We start from the raw sequence: 18,590 nt of genomic DNA, 5'->3' as shown, positions 1-18,590 counted from the left end.
CCGGTTGTTCAGAGAGCCAAATGACAGCCTGTTATGCAGCATTTCATTCAGAATACCTACATGCTATGTATATACAGTATGTGTCAACTTTTTGTGAAAAGTTTGTATTCATCAGTCACGTGCAACGCATTTAACGTGTTTGATGACTTTTTCTCATTACCTGGTCGTGACTGCGTAGAACAGAAACATGATTTGGTTGGTTTGGTATGACATACAGTATAGTGTACTGATACCTACTTATCTGACTTGTCTGGGCTTTCTCCGACAACATTTGCCACTGGTGCCACCTAGCGGGAAGTTGTATTGTGATATATTTAACATGTTCACGGTACATACAGCAAATACAACAAAAGGCCACTTTTCAGTCTTCATGTGAATTCTGCATTGAGATAGAGACTATCAAGTACGCTAAAATGTATACTTCTTTCTGCTTTGCAAACAGGAACTTAACTAATAACAAACAGCGCAGTCTAACGGTGCATACATGTCATCGGTCTTAGGTCACGTCAGATTATCAAGAGGGGATCAATGTAGGATGTCAAGTGTTTTGGGCAGCTGCAATGTTTATTATGGGCGGAACATTTTTGTCCATTGTTATACAGATCAGGAAGTCGTTTTTGCACGTTGTTTTCACAGCACGTGCTGAACACTCGAAGTTGTCGAGCCGGAGGTCGCCTGGGAATATGCTTATGTGTAATAACACGAAACCTGCGGATGAACGGTCAAATCGAGGACTGGCAGGAGAGTCGCTCAAATCGGAAAGACGCGCGCATCTTTCAGCAATGCATTGTAATATTACTGTCACGCTAGAGGAGGCAACCGCGCTCCTGTTCCTCCAATGTTGCGCGCAGCAGCTGTCAGGGCACAGGTGCACTCTTCGGGCGTATCTGTTTGGTCAACAAACATCTACACCTAAGAAATGTGTGCAGTGGTGTAGTGGCCATCGGGCAAATCCCGACAAATCCCGACGGGCCGGTGGACCGTCAAAAAATCCATAAAGTTTTTGCCAGCCCTCTCCGTGTCTCTGATGAAATGGTTCAATCGGGAAGACTGATAAATGAACGTTTATTTATTTTTATTTATTTATCAGAGCAGTCTAATCAGTGATTGACCCATCCTGAGAGCGAATCTCTTTCACAGTACCTCTCTTTTCATGTTTTAGTGTTATATTATTATTAATGTAATAAATAATTTTCTTCTGAACCATCATTTTCGAAATACCGTACTGTATTATTCGCCAGCACCTGGAGTGTTGCCACCAATTTACACAAAACCTTGTGTAGTGCAACAGAGAACATTAACCGGGCATGTCTGCACAGCGCCCACGAGGATAATAATAAATGTAAGTCGCGCGCGTATTGGTAACTCCCACTTCACGTTTATGTTTTCAAATTGACAGAATAGCAGCTCCGGCGTCGAAAGTACTTACATGCATTTAGTCAAATCAATTTAGCGCTGGCATTTCGGCAGATAACTTTGCTGAAGATCAGACAAAACCGTCATAATTTTAAGAACAGCAGACTTCACAAAAAATCGCAGAAATACAAATGTCTGTTGAATTCAAACAAGCAAACAGGGAGTTATAGCACGTTCGCCTGTGGAGAATAAACGGTGCGTGACGTCATCGCTCGCTTGTGGGTGGGTGCGGGATTTACCTGTAGCCGCAGGTAACGCACGGGAAGGCGAGGGAGAGCAACATTTGGCAGAATTTATCGACAGAACTGGCGGCAAACTGGACCTTGGGTACTTTCCTGCCTAGCTCTACAGACCATTTAGGCTGGAGAAGGCAAAACACTGACAGCCGATTGCGGGACAGAGTGGGAAAGTTCGGGGAATTACGAGTCCAACAAGTTGCTCAAACCCATCCAAAGGAAGAATACGGCTTTGACTTCCGGAATCAGAAAAACAGAAAGTAACACCAAAGACGCGACTATTTATTCCTATGCGGTAAGTGCGAATCTGAAATAAGAAGTTAATTGACACACATTTCAGTTTTCGGCAGCTTGAAACGTCTGCGAACTGTCGCACACATGGAAGAACTTCGTTCGAACTGAAACGCGGTGAATTAAAAACGCCTACCTACAGCCTCTGTTTTAAATGTTTTTTTTTTTTTTTTTGCACGAACTCGACCGTCTTTGCAAGGTGTGTTTTCAGTGTGGGGGTAATAGTTCTTTTGCCCCATACGGCTTGATACTGTGTGAAATCAAACTTGTTTATTAAGGAGGTCAAATATAAACGGTCGGCTCCCCGGCGTTGTTTATTGAAAAACAATGATAGCTATACCTGTGTACTCCACACAGGCCTCGCCACCGCACAACCTGTTTAGCTACTCTGATCCGTGAAAAAAACATTTTCTACACACACAATAGTGTCGTTTTCTCCCGAAAGATTAAAACATTTTAACACAGACATGTTTCAGTTAGAGGATTCACTGATAGTAACTACTTGTCACTGAAGTTTGTGGCCTTTAAGGTTATTCATGTGTTCTATAGTCTCGGTTAGGTTGACGCTGCGTTCCGAATCTATACCCCGTGAATTGTATTCTTAAATTATTAGAGTGGGATGCTATACATGCATATGTTTTTTGGTAAAGTGAGCTATCACAGAGGAAAGATGCCTTAACCGCGGCCAACCCTGCCTGTATTATGTTTTGAAATGGATCAGCGCAATGTTACCATTAAAAGGTGGCTTATTTATGTGTATTTACAGCAGGCATTATAATGCAGCGGTTAGTTTATACCATAGTGAGTTTAAACTGCTTTGGACCTGACTAGTTCTGTCCTCACAAGAATGGCTAGGTATGAGATCACTCCTTTACTGGCAGAAACCACCTGACACTGCACTCAAACTCAATCAGTGATTGGGGCAGCATTCATACTCCTGGAGATGTATATTAGGATTTTGGCCCCAACAGCTGGGGGAAAAACCCCAGGCATTACGAATTCGTTTTGCTTCGAGATAAGCATGGCAATCGTTTATATTCAAGTTTAATGAAGTAAAACATTTTTATTTATCTTTGAATAGTATATATATATATATATAATGTTTCCATCAAGATATTACGATCCTGTAGGAAAAGCTACGTGTTTGAGTTTCTTTTCACCTCTAGGATTCCCTCAACAGATTTTCACAAATGCAGCAGGTACTCAAACAGACTGTGTTCTAATTTGTTCTAATCCTAAATTTTAGGATAATAATCTGTGCTGCGCAGTAACCAGGAGATTTCTTTAAAGGACAACTGGACACTCCAGTTTCTTCATGAAATTGCAAGGATTCTGAAAGCAAATTGGTACAACAGGTTGTTTGAAAAGTGAATGTGTGGTGAAGACGCAGAAGGATATGTATGGTTGAACTATGAATCAAGAACATCTTTTAAGTTAATTTGTCCTTGAGCATTATTTATTTAGAAATAAAGTTCAAAACTCTTGAAGCTCCCAAAAATGATTAAATATCACGACTGACAATATCTAGCCAGCCATACGATCTGGCCCCTTGAGCTCTGCCTCCACACTTATTTGTATTGCGGAGAATAATGCACATGCTTCTCGGGCAATGTAAAATATGAAGTATTTACGAAGGAACTGTTTTGTAGCTCTTATATATGCTGAAAAGATGGGAACTCCACAAGTACAGTAATGCCCGAGTTGAAATGTGTCTGAAAATCTGAAAATTTCCATAGCAGTTTCGTTGCATTAATCATTATAAAGTGATGTGGGAATACTGAACGCCGCTTCCCCTTAAGATGAGCGTGAAAATCCTCGGCAAATAATGATTCAGTGTGAAGAGATGAGCACTCAGGGTTTCGGGAAGGAACTGAATGGCTGTTGCTTCACTTGTGTGTGTTTTTCTTCACGGACTGCATGAGGTCTCTGCTGGGTCCCAGCCTCCCTCTGCTGGACACATAAAAATCTGAAATCTTTATGAGCAACGTCTCCTCCTCAAGAAAGAGGAAAATAATATAATTTACATCAATTATCAAACAGTTTTATAAAGTAATATTTGCATCGTATATAATAGTCAGACTGCATTATTCATTGATGTATAATGGAATATGATTACATAGAAGTGCATGGTGAATCCTCCAAACAACATTTGCCTTTATGGTTGCCTTTTTTTTATCACTGTGAATTGTCTCTAATGCACCGATGTCGCAGAAATGTCCCTTTCCAGTAAATATCAGCTACCTGGGAGAAGCGATTTAGGTTGAAAGATACATATTCTGCATGTGTGCTGCATGTTATAACCATTATGTAACTGTTCGTACAGCAGTATTTTGGCACAGCAGGGATGGGATATATTTCCAATGTGTAGCCATTCCTGTTTCCATTAGTGGCAGGTTTGGGTGCTAATTGGAAGCTACCTAATGTTGGTACATTAACTTGCTTCTAGTAAAAGCTGGAATGGCTCAAACTATTACGGATTGACAGTGCCCTAACCCTAACCCTAATTTTGGTTTTCTGTCTCTGGTTCTTATTGGGCTGCGGTGATTCTAACCCAAGCACAATAAATTATGGTCTGTTTCATTTGCTGCTTGTCTGTGGGGGGGTCTGTTAGGGTTACCGACAGCCTGTGTTCCTCCACTGTGTCACCTTACACATGACCTTTACCTGCTTCTCTCTGGCAAAGGAGGTGCTGATAAAATCAACACACTTGCTGCTCATGAAAGCAAGCTCCACAAATAGCATACTCAACTCACCTGGAGTCACCAAGAGCCAGTGAATCTCAGAGATTGCGCCGTACAATGCAGACCTCCCAGCATCCCCTCTCCTTCACAGCACGGCGAAGCAGAGTGTCTTTGTTAGTTGTTTTATTGTACTTTGTTGTCTGTTTGCTTGATTTGGTCCGTAGTGCTGCTGCTGGCCAGCCGGATTTCCCCAGGTCCCCAGGGGAGGTCATCGTCCATTCGACTCCAGTTATTTAAAAAATGATGATGCCTTGGGCAACCCTTTGTTATTATCAATGCAGGATCCAAAGATTGCCTTGATCTTTCCAGATCTAAAAGGTCGCAGATAATTTTTAGTGCACTGGCCATACGTTCTACATTCTTAAACTTAATTCAAGGTGTTTGCTGTGCAAATCCATTACTGTCATGTTCAGTGGACGTTTTGTTTAAATTTTATCAGCACATTTAAGCTATCTTTGGTTATGCTCTGAATGAGGTGATCTTCTCAACCACATGTCAGTATCAAATCTCAGGTTACTAATTTATGTGATAATAGAGGTAGCAGCTGATTTGCAGAAAGGGCAGGTGGTTTGTGTAACTTAACATGTTGGAGGAATTTTCCATGGATGTTGGATATCTGATTAATCCAGTTACAGGAGTCTTAGCAGATCCTGATATCGGTGTAATTTTCATTGCACAGTAGGTCATGTACTGTTAACTATTTAACACCAGTGACAGATGGCAGGTAATTATCGATAGGTGACAGTGGGTAAACATTTGATCGTAACTGTTACAGAAGCAAATTTAAAATCTTGATTTGTGTACCTGCTTTGTGTTTTCATTTGATCACACTTTTACCCACTGCTTCCTCTTTGTCAGCTGTAGAGGACCTGTAGTACTGCAAAGCAAACAGGTTCTCTGGGATCAGTTGATTACATCTGACATAAATAACTTAGGTTATCTCTTAGGTCTTTATTGACACAAATGATTTTTAACTGGGTAAACATTTTGTTTTTATTTTTGCATTTGTCCCTGGTTGGTTATTTCTGTCATGTGTAATGAAATGAGACCTACTTAGGCTAAGCTAAAAGGCAGTTCTCTTTGCATATAGGTAACATTGCCCAGCACACTGGTTATGCCCTGTGTCATGAATGTGTAAGAATGGATTCCAGTACTGCTTAAAGTTACAGAATGTTCATCCAATCACACAGTCAGACCTTTGGGCACCCTCTGAACATTTTTATTCATGTTTTGGTGAGCTTTTAAAGAGCGTGTGTGCATGTTTACTTCATTTATTTTTTCTCAAACAAAAATCACAGGACACAGGACATGGAATGGTCTTAAACCTGAGATTAATTTCAAACAAAAATCAAATGACTGGAAAGTAAATCACAAACCAGATATTTCACTCATCTCTAAACGGCAAAAACACATTGATCTGCCCATGTTTAGACTGTTGGCTCATCTGTTTGTATTTAAGCCACACGTTACACGTAGTAGAAATCCAGCCATGATTGGTGCTCTGCGCTGCCATCAGCACATTGGGTATTACACTCCACTGTGCTGCAGGGCCCTCTCCCTCACCCCTGCTGTCCACAGATGCATTTGGGGCAAGCTGCTGGCTGGCACAAACCCTGACATCAGTCACTCTGTCAGTACGGTAACGAAGTGCTAGTCTGTGCTATTTGAAACGATTCGGAGGGACTCTGGTGTGAGTGCGGCTGATGTTGATATACTGATGTCATCCGAGGTACTATGGAACAGGAAGTCAGGTGCTGTTTAAACGCACACACTGCTGCTGCTTAGGGAAGCTCCTTTTGTCTGTTTGAGCAGTGTGCTTTTAGCTGTGAAATTGGAGATGCACAAATGAGTCAGTTGTCACTGCATTGTAGTAATGTAAAGGTTTTCAGATGAGTAATGCAGTTTATTTGTAGAAGGATGTGTAAAGTGCCAGAGTTAAAGATGTTTACGTGTTTTTGAAAAGTGAATAGCTGCAATGTGGCGTAGTATGTTGCGTGGCGTATGTTTTGGCAGCAGTGTACTGTAATGGTAAGGAGCAGGGCTTGTGACCCAAAGGTTGCCAATTCAATCTCTCACTAGAGCACTGCTGCTGTTAACCAACCCAGAATTGCCTCAGTAAATATCCAGCTGCATAAATAGGGAAAATGGAAGAAACGGTAACCTATATAAGTTACTCCGGATAAGAGCGTCTGCTAAGCAGCTAAATGTAAATGTTTGGGTTTCGAGCTGTGGGAATGTTACCTTTTAGCCGCAAAGGTGATGACCTTCCGCAGCTTTCTGGGACATGTGCAGCTGCGACGCGTGCCCCTGATACACACACGAACCCTTTCCCTCCTCCACCGTGCGACTGTGAGGGGGAGGCTTTCGGCTCTCGGCTCTCCGTGTTCAGACAGGGTTAGGGTTCTGATGTGTTGTCTGATAACAAAACGGCAGAGAGAGACAAACATTTGTGCCAAAACACTTTCTGACATTTAAGCAGTGAGACGCTCGAGTCCTTAAAGTAAAGGTAAAAGTGTGTTTATTTGTCCTGCCCTGCAGTAGGACAGCAACATGACTTGGCCACAATGTAGTCGGGGCCAAAAGTGGATGAAGCTCACAAATCTACTAACGCATAAAGGAAAAAAAAACTGTCGTGAATGTAGAGGTAACACTCTCAGGCAGTTCTTTGTCTAACCAGAAACCAATGCAACCAATGCAAAATCAAAACAGTTTGTTACATGCATACATAATACACAAGGGTTCTTGTACGTAAGTCTGTACATTATACTGATAAAGAAGAACAGAGTTTTTTTTTTTTAAATGACTTTGAAAAGATTGGGTTTTGGTTTGAACTTGTTACCTGAACAGGTGAAGTTTGTTTTCTTCCATTGTAGCTGGAAACCTGGAAGCAATTATGTTAAACCTGTTACGTGAATCATTGTTCCGTTTTTAGACTCGGTGCATCCCAATCACGTTGCTGTTCTTTGTTCTCGTCATTGTTAATACGGCGATTTCACAATTCCAGGCTTGTCTTGCACATTGTCATTTAGCATTACATTGCATTACTGACATGCAGCATGCAGCACACTCTCCAGGGCGATGTACATTGATTACAGTTTTTTTTTTACAATGTCATCCATTCATACCCATAAGTCCTGCTCCTTAACCACTATGCTATACTGCCACCACATTATTGTCATTTAGCAGACGGTCTTATCCAGAGCAACTTACATGGGTGAAAATTACATGCATTTATACAGCTGTATATTTACTGAGGCAACTGTGGGTTAAGTACCCCGCCCAAGGATACAGCGGCAGTGCCCAAACTACAAATCACACGACCAACCTTTCAGTAACTAGCCTTACCGCTACACCACACTGCCTTCCCAAAGTAAGTTTAATTACTGTGTGCACACACATCCATGCAGGTGTACAGCGGTATTTGCTGTACAAATAAGCTATCGGGGCTTTCTTGAGGACATGCGCACTACTGCATTTAGCAAAAATGTGAGGTTTTATTTTATGACAAAACCATGCTGGTAAACTGTTTTTGTTAATCACAGTGGCCAGAACATTGTACCCAAAGCAGGCTGTAGTGCATCAGGCTCAGTCTGTTCCTGGGATGTTGGAAGTTTATGTGACACTGTATGCCTTGTTGTCTGATACTCCTTTTCCACCAGCTCATCATAATGTGAAATCTCATAATGAGAGGTCCTGAAGAGTTATGACATGTATGGCCCTGTTATTTATCTAGCACAGTTTCACTGGGTTTGGGACTGTGGGGACACTCAGTTGTAAATGAGACTTAATGACATTATGTAGAGTTGGCAGATGCATATTGTAGTTGTCTACAGCTAGTCTACGCCTTTAAAAAATACATATAAATAAATATATCCTCCTTGTGCTAATATTAACTCTAACAATGTTGATTTGTCCAACAGAGTTGGTATGCTGTGAAGTAGTCCTGCCTAAAAGAAATTGCATCTAAAAACAATAAAATTAAATTGGATTGCCTGCTCCTTTGTACAAGTGTGTACATATGTAAATGTTTGTTATTCCTCTTTTTTTAATTCCCCCATCTCTCTCTTTCTGTCTCCATTTCTCTTTCTCTCTGTATCTGTGTCTCTCTCTTTCTTCTCTCTCTCTCTTCCTCTCTGTGTCTGTCTGTCTCACCTGCTCTCTCTGCCCCCCTCTGTCTCTCTCTCTCTTTTCTCACTCGCTCTCTTTCTCTCTGTCCCCCCCTCTCTGTCCTCACCTCTCTGCCCCCCCCTCTCTCTGTCTCTCTGCCCCCCCATCTCATCCTCTCTCTCTGTCTCTCTCCATCTGTCTCTTTCTTTCTCGCTCTTTCGCCCCCCCCCATTACAATTAAATTGGATTGCCTGCTCCTTTGTACAAGTGTGTACATATGTAAATGTTTTTTATTTCCCTTTTTTTTTACTTCCCCATCTCTCTCTTTCTGTCCCCATTTCTCTCTCTGTCTCATTCTCTTTCTCTGTGTCTGTCTCTCATTTGCTCCCTCTGTATCTCATCCTCTCTGTCTCCCTCTCCATTTCTCTCTCCCTCTCTCACACTCTCTCTCTGCCCCTCCCCCTCTCTGTCACCCCCCCAGGCACTGGACCTGGTGAGCCATGCCTGGCCACAGCTCAGGGAGTCCTCAGAAGCCCCGCCCCTACACACAGCAGCCGGTCCGGTCTGGGTCTGATGGCTACCGCCGTGGCCGCGCCCTTTCGCGGGACAGCAGCGCCAGCCAGGAGTCGTACCGGGAACAGTGCGTGGACCGGCCCCGCCAGACCGAGGTGCAGCAGGTCCGCAAGGCACACCCCCGCAATGCCAACGGGCGGGAGTCTGAGACCCTGGGCTTCATCCCGGGTTCGGCGGACTCGGCCCCGGGGGTGCAGACCTGTGGGCCCTGTGCCACACCGGGCTGGGGCAGCTGCAAGGCCCTCATCTGCTGCGTTCTGACCTGCGGCCTCTACGGGACCCGCGAGCCCTGCATGGCTGTCCGTGAGACCTCCACCGACGACCCCGTCAAGGGGGACCCGGAGGACTGCCCGCCCAACGGCGTGGCCCTGTCCACCGCCGTCACGCGCCAGGAGACCAGGATGGCCAGCAAGCTGCCAGCGTCTGACAGCTTCCGCTACCCAGACGTGCTGATCGGCGGTAAGAAGGTGGACTACCCCGTGGGTCCCCCGAAGCGGAGCCGGCCGTCGGGGGGCAAGGGGGAGAGCCAGCGGCCGGTCAGCAACACCAGCATCACCAGCGTCTACTCGCGGGAGGAGCTGGAGTTCCTGGACGACCTGAGCGACAGCGGAACGGACATTGACTCGCTCATCACCAAGAAGCTGCTGGAGCTCTACAAGCTGCACCAGATCGACCAGCTGGCCAAGTGCACCTCGGACTCCTCCTTCTCGCGCAAGACCAACGAGATCAGCGACCTGATCTACAGCATCGCCCAGGACTACAACCTGGAGGAGCAGGAGGCAGAGTGCCGGCTGGTGCACGGGGTCATTCGCATCAGCACCCGCAAGAGCAAAAGGAACAATCCCAAGAGCAAGGACTCCACCTACCAGCACCACACCACAGGGTTTCCCTCGCAGGACCTCGGCCAGCGGGCCAACGGGAGGCGGGACGGGACGCTGCCCGACAGCGGGAACGAAACCATGACGGGCACCTTCTCCTTCAACAGCGAGAGTAGGACCTAACCCTAATCCTAACACTAACCCTAACCCTGACCCTGACCCTGACCCTAAACCGTGACGGGCAATGTGATGTCACAGAGGAGTTAGACCTCCTCTGTGACATCACTGATAGCCGCCACAGTAATGCTGTTACTGAGACAGCTGTAATTACAAATTGTGAGCTGTAGGGCAGTTTGCATAAAAGGCATTAATTTCTCTTTTCATATATTATTAACTTTTAATAACTTTATGCATAAATCCCTGCCTTTTGCAGTATTCGGTGGCCTTGTGTTTCATTTTACTTTTTCCTGGGAAATCCTTCACTGCAGTGACTCACTACGTCTTGTCTATTAATGCAGTTTGATTTTTGGGGGAGCTGTTAGTCAAGTGTTGTGTAACTTTAAAGCACCTTTTCATGCAACTGAAGCATGAATTGAACATGTGAAAGTCTGCTACAGATGGTGGTGTCGCCCTCTACAGCCAGAACAAGAAAACAGTGTGCTCCCTCAGGTGGGGACCTTGGTCTTTAGCCCAGTGGGGTTATCCTATTTCTCGGGCTGTGGTCCCAAAGTGACAGCAGACCTGCCCACATTGCTCAAGTTACTCGAATAACGAAAGTGATGCCTATCAGTTGGCCGAGGCTCAGGGCCATGAGTGTGGTGCAGTTTAAAAGCCTGACTGAGGGTTCAAATTTTTTGCCAATAGTAAGCCTCAAACGGACGCAGCAAGTCGTTGGTCTTGCTAGTCCTCATTTACATGTGTGTGTTGCTGAGTTATTTCCCCATGTTAGTTTTAATCGTGCTACTTATAATATAGGAGTGCTTTTCAGTGATCTCAAGTTTGTTTACATTGAAGGGTAGTGTCTGTCTGTCTGTCTGTCGGTCGAGTGAGAGGGACTCACTACAGCTACCACCAATGCATAGCACCCCACCAATGCGCAGTGGCCATTTTGCGTTAGAACCCTCAACACACATGAGTGACGGGCAGAAACCATTTAGCCAATTAAATTGGGGGCATATTAGATAACATAATTGAGAAGTTGAAAGAGTCTGGTTGAAAATTCATTCAGGACAGGGAGCGGGGGACCCGTACCCTGTACCCCCTAGTGTGACCCTAGGTTGACTCGGTCACTAACCCGGACTGTTTCTCTTTTGCCTTGAAGTGGAACCTGAGGTCAAAGTGTCACAGCAGACGCCGTCAGATGAACTGGCCAGAAAGATGAGGGTTGGCAGTGGACGAGGTAAGGTTCTAGAATTTTCCCATCATCCCCTGGGGCAAATCTTTCTGCTCAGAACACGCAGGCCAATAAGGTTATGAGGGCACGCAGTGAGTGGGAATTTCTTCTTTTCACATGAGTGCTCCATCTTAAAGCAAGTTTCATTTGCTACCATTAGCTACACACATACATTTGTCAAGCTGTATAATGGAGCGATTGTGTGTGTTGTATGGCTTTTTAGCAGTCTTTTCTGTGCTGTGGAGGGGGAGACAAGGGTTCCGGTCGCAGCTTCAGCAAGTGTGCTCATCCGCTCCCTGGTCCTTGCACAAATATGGTGCATATGGCACTGCACATCTGTATTTGCATATGTGTGTGTGTGTGGTGGCCATGTAGAAATTTGCCACCATGTTTTTAAGGAAGTAAACCAACAGCAAGGTCCTGACAGTAGTTTTGCATGTTATCTCATGAAAAATAGTGAGGAGGATTCAGGGGAGTGGTCCTGATATTGTGAATATTTGTACGCAGTTGAATGTACCATATTTACATAATGAGTTTGCTAAGTATCCTTTAAAATATATAGTTGTTATAAAGCACATTGCTGCTCTCAGAGTTTGTGCACAGAACAGCTCAGCCAGCAAGGAGCTCAGATCAGAGCATAGCTTTGTTTTTGTTTTTAACAAGTGAACATGAATAACGCCATGTTGTTTCAGTGTGATTCTGTCAGCGTTTAATACTGGACGTCTGTCTTTACATGTCATGAAAAGAATGTAAATAGGGCGTTTAGTTTGACAAAGCAGCCACTGTTCGGCTGTATTCAACTTTCTTCGGTCTGCCTGTCTGTTATACGCATAAGCAAACTAAACATTCAAATACTGTATTTGTTGAAGAATCTTGACATGTGTATGCGTTATGGAGCAACATGAAAATGAGTCACTTATTCATGTTGCGTTCAGAACATCAGTATAAATTTTTGGAAGATCCCCCCCCCCCAATATTCCCACAGTTCTACACTGTGCCGGGACTGTGAGCGAATGTTATTGTGCCCTATGTGCAATTAATAGATTAGGCATTTTGTCATATGCACATTTCCACATTAGTCTTTCCTGAATGGCATCTCTCCCCCCCCCCCCCCCCCCCCCAACCACCTAACGTGGAGAACCTGATGTTCGGGAACCCATGATCAAACCAGATTGTTAGCAGCTTTGACCAGCCTCTGTCAGTTTCAGTTGGCACTCCTTCTCATGTGTGTCTGTGGCGGTTGTTGCCTCCAGAGACGAAGGAGGATGTGTACTCCTGTGCACGTGAGCTTTTGAGATGGAAAAGGAAAGAGGAAGAGGTGGAGACAGAGAGAGAGCAGGGGAGAGGGAGAGGTGGAGAGGCAGAGAGGGAGAATGTGTGGAAAATATAGATACCAACAGTGTATAAGGTGCTGTATGCTCTCTCATACTGGAACTCTCATACTTGAAATCCTTGCAAACAGATGATGTGGAATCGTGTCTCTCCTCCATACAGCTGAGCGTTCTCGGTAGTGATGCGTTCCCTGCTACAGGTGGTGATTAACTGGCACAGATGGCTGGCTGCTGCTGATGACTACAGTTTAGTCTGGAACAGCTGTGCAGTTTCACAGCATGGAGAGGCTGTCAAATGGAGTTTTGGTGTGAGCTTTAGAGAGGAAAACTGCTTAAACATGAGTCTGTCCCCTCGTTCCTAGCAGAACCCTAAACAAAATGCAAAGACTGAAATGAGCTTATAACTGACTTCCTGGTGGCTACTTTCATTGAAATGGGTTCAGATCCACAGTTTTGAAAGTGTTTGTTTAAGGAGAATAGTAGCTGACTCACTGGGGCCTTGCAGCAGGTTAAATCAGGTCTGATTTGGCTGAATCAGGCTCGACAGGTAGCTTGAAATATTAGATAATTATACATAGCTATCTAATGAGCTGGTTAGAATGCTGCATAGTAAATGTGCCTCAAGAAATTGTCAGAAATATAAAACCTAATGATTTGGTGAATGAACCACATGTACATTTATGGCAAATAAGAAATGAGTGATATTGTATGGAAGTGTACGTAGGTAGCACTGTCACCTTGACAGCTAGCCAGTCAACTGAAATATAAACAAGCAATGAAATACCCGGATTGTAAGCACTGGCTACGTCAGAGTTACTGGCTAGTGTTGTTGGCTAAGTAGCTATGTTTCTCTGGAGAAGTACAGGTTGCGATCTATTTATCAAAGTCACCGCATGATTTACATTTACATTTATTCATTTAGCAGACGCTTTTTATCCAAAGCGACTTACATAGGTTACAGTTCTTTACAATGTTATCCATTTATACAGCCGGATATTTACTGAGGCAACTGTGGGTTAAGTACCTTGCCCAAGGGTACAGCAGCAGTGTCCCAGCGGGGATTGAACCGGTAACCTTTCGGTTACGAGTCTTGCTCCTTAACCACTATGCTACACTGCCGCCCATGATCACATCTTCTCTGTACTTCCGTGTACTCAAATGTAACCAACTAATGGTAACAACATTACATGTATTTCATATTACAAAATTTTTCAGATATAAAAATAAAAATGTACATTTCAGTTATTTTCCAAGAGTTAATAATTGCTCTCTGCCATGCAGAGTTGTACTGAGAAGTAGAAATTGCTGTTTTGATTGGTTAGAGGACCTTGTCGTGATGTCATTTTCTCCGTACTTGAAGGCTCGACATGTTGTCGGATAATAAACGCTGCAGTCACTAGGAGACACATTTTCTTTTCTCCTTTAATGCATTTCCAGGGACAGACGTCTTGAGCTGATTCTTATCAGGGGCAGAATTCCTTTCTTGTGTAACTCCAATTAAGTGGTGCCCTTTAGCCCTGCTTTGATATGCCTGTATTTCCATGAAATACAGGAATTGTAAAAAGAATCTTTTTGCATTACAAATATGTGTATTGTATCAAGCTTCCACAGTGGATAATAATCCACCACAGCGCTATGTATTTGAACGTTGCTTTTCCCTGGGACGGCTAATCTTGTAATTCTATATCTACGTTAGAGAGTCCTGCCTGGGCTCCGCCGAAGCTAATAATTAACAATGGCGCTGGGAGATGATGTAACAGCGTGGCATTGTGACCCGCGCAGCTGCAGGCATTTTCTCACCTCGTCTACGCTTTCCACTGGCATTCCAGCCTTTGATTCCACTCTTCTCAGGCATTCCGGAATGCGCCCCTCATGCATTAAGCTATTGTCCCATTTGTCAGGGCTTGATTCACCTGGCCAAAAGATTGTCAACCCCCCTCCCCTGCCCTGTCACCGGATACATGAATGTACCACGTTTTGCCTTTTTTTTTAAAAAAAAGAAAAAGTCAAGATTGGGCTTCGGGGGCATGGTGTACCCGTGAAGCGTTCAGAGTGGCATATACATGACATTAAATAGTTTGCCTTTCATGCAGCGATACCAAGGGCATTTGTGTTCTGGTGACCACCTCATATTTCTTTGGAACCATAGCAGGTGAACAATAATTTTGTGTCAGTGTTGAGAAATGGTGAAGTCTTGGCTGAAACGGGAGTATCTGTTACAAGGTCGGTTAACAGTGCAAAGTGACATCACTTTTTGACACAAACGGACGTTCTCATGGGTATGGAACTCTCACTTGTGGGCACATTTAGTTAAATTTGTTTCTGATCTTTACTGTTATCCCCAGCCTTAACGCTCATCAACCCAGAGCAATGCAGAGAAGGTGAGATGATTTTGGCAGGTAGGACACTGAAGTCACAGATTTATTGTATTTAGAAGATACACGTGAGCAGAAAAACTGCTTGTTGGCATTTGAACTGGGCTGGAAAATACACACAAAAAATAGAGAAGGGAAGGTAGTCTGTTGGGATATTTCTGCATCCTGTTTTTTCAGACCTGTCTGCACAGGCAGTTTGATGAATTATAATGTTGACAGCTATTGTGAGGAACATACAGTAAGTTGAGATTCAGTTCGACCCATAATTCTGGTGATGGGTAGGAGCAAGGTGGCTAGGATTACTGCAAGAAGAAGAGTTATGGCAAAACATGTACAGGGGATATTTGATGGAACTGGAAGATGTTTTGTGAAGTATCCAAGACCCTCATTCATCACAAGCGAAGGATACATTCTGACAAACGTCTGTGTGTTTTGCGTATATGAGCTTGCCAGTTGTGTGGGGAAACGCTGACAAACGTTTGAGCTGATCAAGTGGAAAATAACTAAAAATCATTACCTATGGGACTGCTTCTGTTTGACTGTCACTTCAGACAGTAACGCGGTCCATAACGCATTTGAAATTTATCAAACTGATGCCAAAAACATGTCATCAGTGTCCATAATCCCAATATTATTTTTTTTATAAACTATACATGCATAAAAAAATGTTACATTTTTTCTGACACGTAGACGTTGCTCAGAACAGATGTGTGTTTCTTGACATGTGCAAACCTGGAGTCACAGTTGCTTTGCAGAGTGCTTTGAGGTTTTTTCAGGCATGCTTGAAATGTCTCAGGACAGATGACGTTTTGCATCACTGCAAAGCTTGCATATCAAAACACCTAAGAGTCAGTGATTTTAGTGGAAACCTCAGAATGCCGTGCCTAGACCATCAGCCGGTATGTCCTATGCAGGCATCTTATCTGATTTCAGGAATGCTGGTTTTCATCACTTAATGAGAACAGTTAAAGATCAAATAAACATCCAAATGAGTTTTTTTTGGGTCTAAGTGAGGAATGTTTTAGGTAGACAGGAATGTTAATGTGTGTGAGCCTGAAGCCATTCTCTCTTTCTCTATCTCCGTTTCTTTCTTTCTCTCTCCCTCCCTCTCTCCATCTCTTTTTCTCTCTCTCTCTCTCTCTCTCTCCTTTCTCTTTCTTTCTCCCCCCCTTCATTTCCACAGCCTACTCCTCCAGCTCTCCCACCACCTACTCTCCTCAGCAAGAAACCGAGACAGACTCCTCTGGGACCCCCCTACTCCACTACATCCGAACGTGAGCGCCAATATCCGGACCACAACAGCAGCGGGGTCCTCAACGCGGAAAAGGCCGTCCTGCCCTGTGCCTGCAGAGTGGTCGAACCTTATCCCCAGCCACCTGCTCGTCTAATGCTGTAGTTCTTCTCTTGCAATATGAACATGCGGTTATATGTCTGTGTGTGTTTGCACACGCGTACACACACATACCATCCCATCATACACACCAGCCAGCACATGAACAGATCAAAGATCCCACTGGAGCCAGCTGAGGATTGGTGAAAAACAGATTACCCTTTCTTCACCTGTTACTCTCCTGCCCTTTTTTGTATGCTTTGAGGTGGGGTGGGGGGGGGGGGGGGGGGGGGGGAGCAGAGGTTTACTGACTTTCACTCCAGCCTTGTCATCCTGTGGTCACACACAGTGCGGTGTGGTGGACAAAAATCCTATGCGTCTGCTCTGAGGAGCATGATGGGACGTGATAGGAAGTGAAAGGGAATGTATGTTTTTTTCTTCTCTCTCTCTCTCTCTCTCTCTCTCAAACGGCTGGGGTGTGGAAAAAAAAAAAAACTCAGATTTCTGTACGGGCTGAGATACTGAGATTGCATGCCTATTTTTAGATGAATCCGTGCCTTTGGGATTGACCAGACGAGGGCCTCGGTGCCCTGAGCCAACGTTTAGCTCACAGCAGCTTCGTGTCTGCTGGCCCCTCGCCTGGCGAAAATGAGCTTTTTTTTGGCCCCTCACAGTTTTGGACCTGAGGAGCATGTCTGGATTTGTGCTCCCTCTCTGATGTAAAGGATTTTTAACTCCGTTTTTAAATTTTGCATATGCTGTACACTGTACTTTTTTTCCCTTTCCCTGTCTGTCTGGATTTGTTAGACTCTCTGAACATCTCTATGGAAACGGGAAAACCTCTTTCTCTGGGAATCTTGGTCACTTTTTTCTTAGTTTTATTTGTATTTTACTTAAAATAAATGTGCAGACCTCGGTGACATGTCCGTTCGGCGTCTGAAAAGTGGAAAGTGTTTTTCGTAAGGACTGAGCCATGTTAAAAATCAAAAGGGATTCTGCGGGCTGCAGTCCTGCATCCTTTTTCATTTTTTCAGAGTAGAAAAACTTTCATTTCTACAAGCACTACCCTATGAGAAACAGAAATCCATCCATCCTGTTGTTCAATACGCAACAATTTTAAACGCATAAATATTTTATTTTCTTTCTGGGTACATGTGCCTTGTATTTTGGCAGTTATATATTTTTTGTGCAGTCGGTATGAATGTATGATTTCCTTCCTCGAGGAAGAGGGGAATGGCAATGTGATTGTGGTTGAGTGCTTCCTAAATAAAGCTGGTATCTCTGTGTTTTTGGTGAGGCTGTTCTCAGAATGTCCGTCTGCCCGAGTTCCGTCCTTCCTCTGACCTCTCTGGGAATGCAGACAGGCTGGACTTCTCCTCCAGATCTCTGCCCTGATAAGATGCTTGCTCACGCGCACATGTATGGGCGCGCTCGTACGGGCACGCTCATACGGGCGCCAGCATTGAGGTGCCACTTCATACATCCTCAAACAATGCTCTCAAGAGTTGCCTGTTAATCTCAAGGGTTTTCGGCCAACTAATGTTTTATTGTTGTCGGTGTTGTTGATGTTCTTGAAATGCATTATTTTTTTATACAATTTTGCTTGAGCTAGGAACCCAATTTCATTTCTTACAAAGATGATAAAGGTGTTTTTGTAACTCCAGAACATCGTCTTATTTGTCAGCCTTTCTCCACTTTTTGTTTTTGTTGGATTAAATGGTATTAAAAACCAATTTTGTTAGTGATTTCTCTCTAAAGACCTTTTTCAGATGAGAACTAGATATATGGGTAAACACCATGTTGCATGACAGGGGTAATTATGGTGACTATCAGACCTCTTGAGGGGGGGAGCTGTGGTTGAAGGACCTTTTTTTAAAGAGGGGAAAATGGACCAAGGTTCAAAGAACCCAGACCTGGAGAAACCACAAGGCAAACAAGGCCTCATCATGTTTACCGCATCGCACAAAATAACTGACCTA

At 44.0% G+C, this 18,590-nt stretch overlaps 1 protein-coding gene across 1 annotated transcript; it reads left to right on the top strand.

Moving 5' to 3' along the window:
- The first annotated feature begins 1,645 nt into the window (after positions 1-1,645).
- Positions 1,646-16,870, top strand: kdf1a (keratinocyte differentiation factor 1a). The gene is made up of 4 exons (XM_036539426.1): positions 1,646-1,947; positions 9,273-10,354; positions 11,504-11,581; positions 16,465-16,870. The coding sequence occupies exons 2-4, from the start codon at positions 9,292-9,294 to the stop codon at positions 16,557-16,559; spliced, it is 1,236 nt and encodes a 411-aa protein (XP_036395319.1). The 5' UTR covers positions 1,646-1,947; positions 9,273-9,291; the 3' UTR covers positions 16,560-16,870.
- Positions 16,871-18,590: the final 1,720 nt, after the last annotated feature.

This window comes from Megalops cyprinoides, chromosome 10 (assembly GCF_013368585.1).
Source record: "Megalops cyprinoides isolate fMegCyp1 chromosome 10, fMegCyp1.pri, whole genome shotgun sequence".
In the NCBI taxonomy this organism is placed as follows: domain Eukaryota; kingdom Metazoa; phylum Chordata; class Actinopteri; order Elopiformes; family Megalopidae; genus Megalops; species Megalops cyprinoides.
The sequence above is the reverse complement of the archived record's forward strand: the minus strand, read 5'-3'. Positions and strand labels throughout refer to the sequence as shown.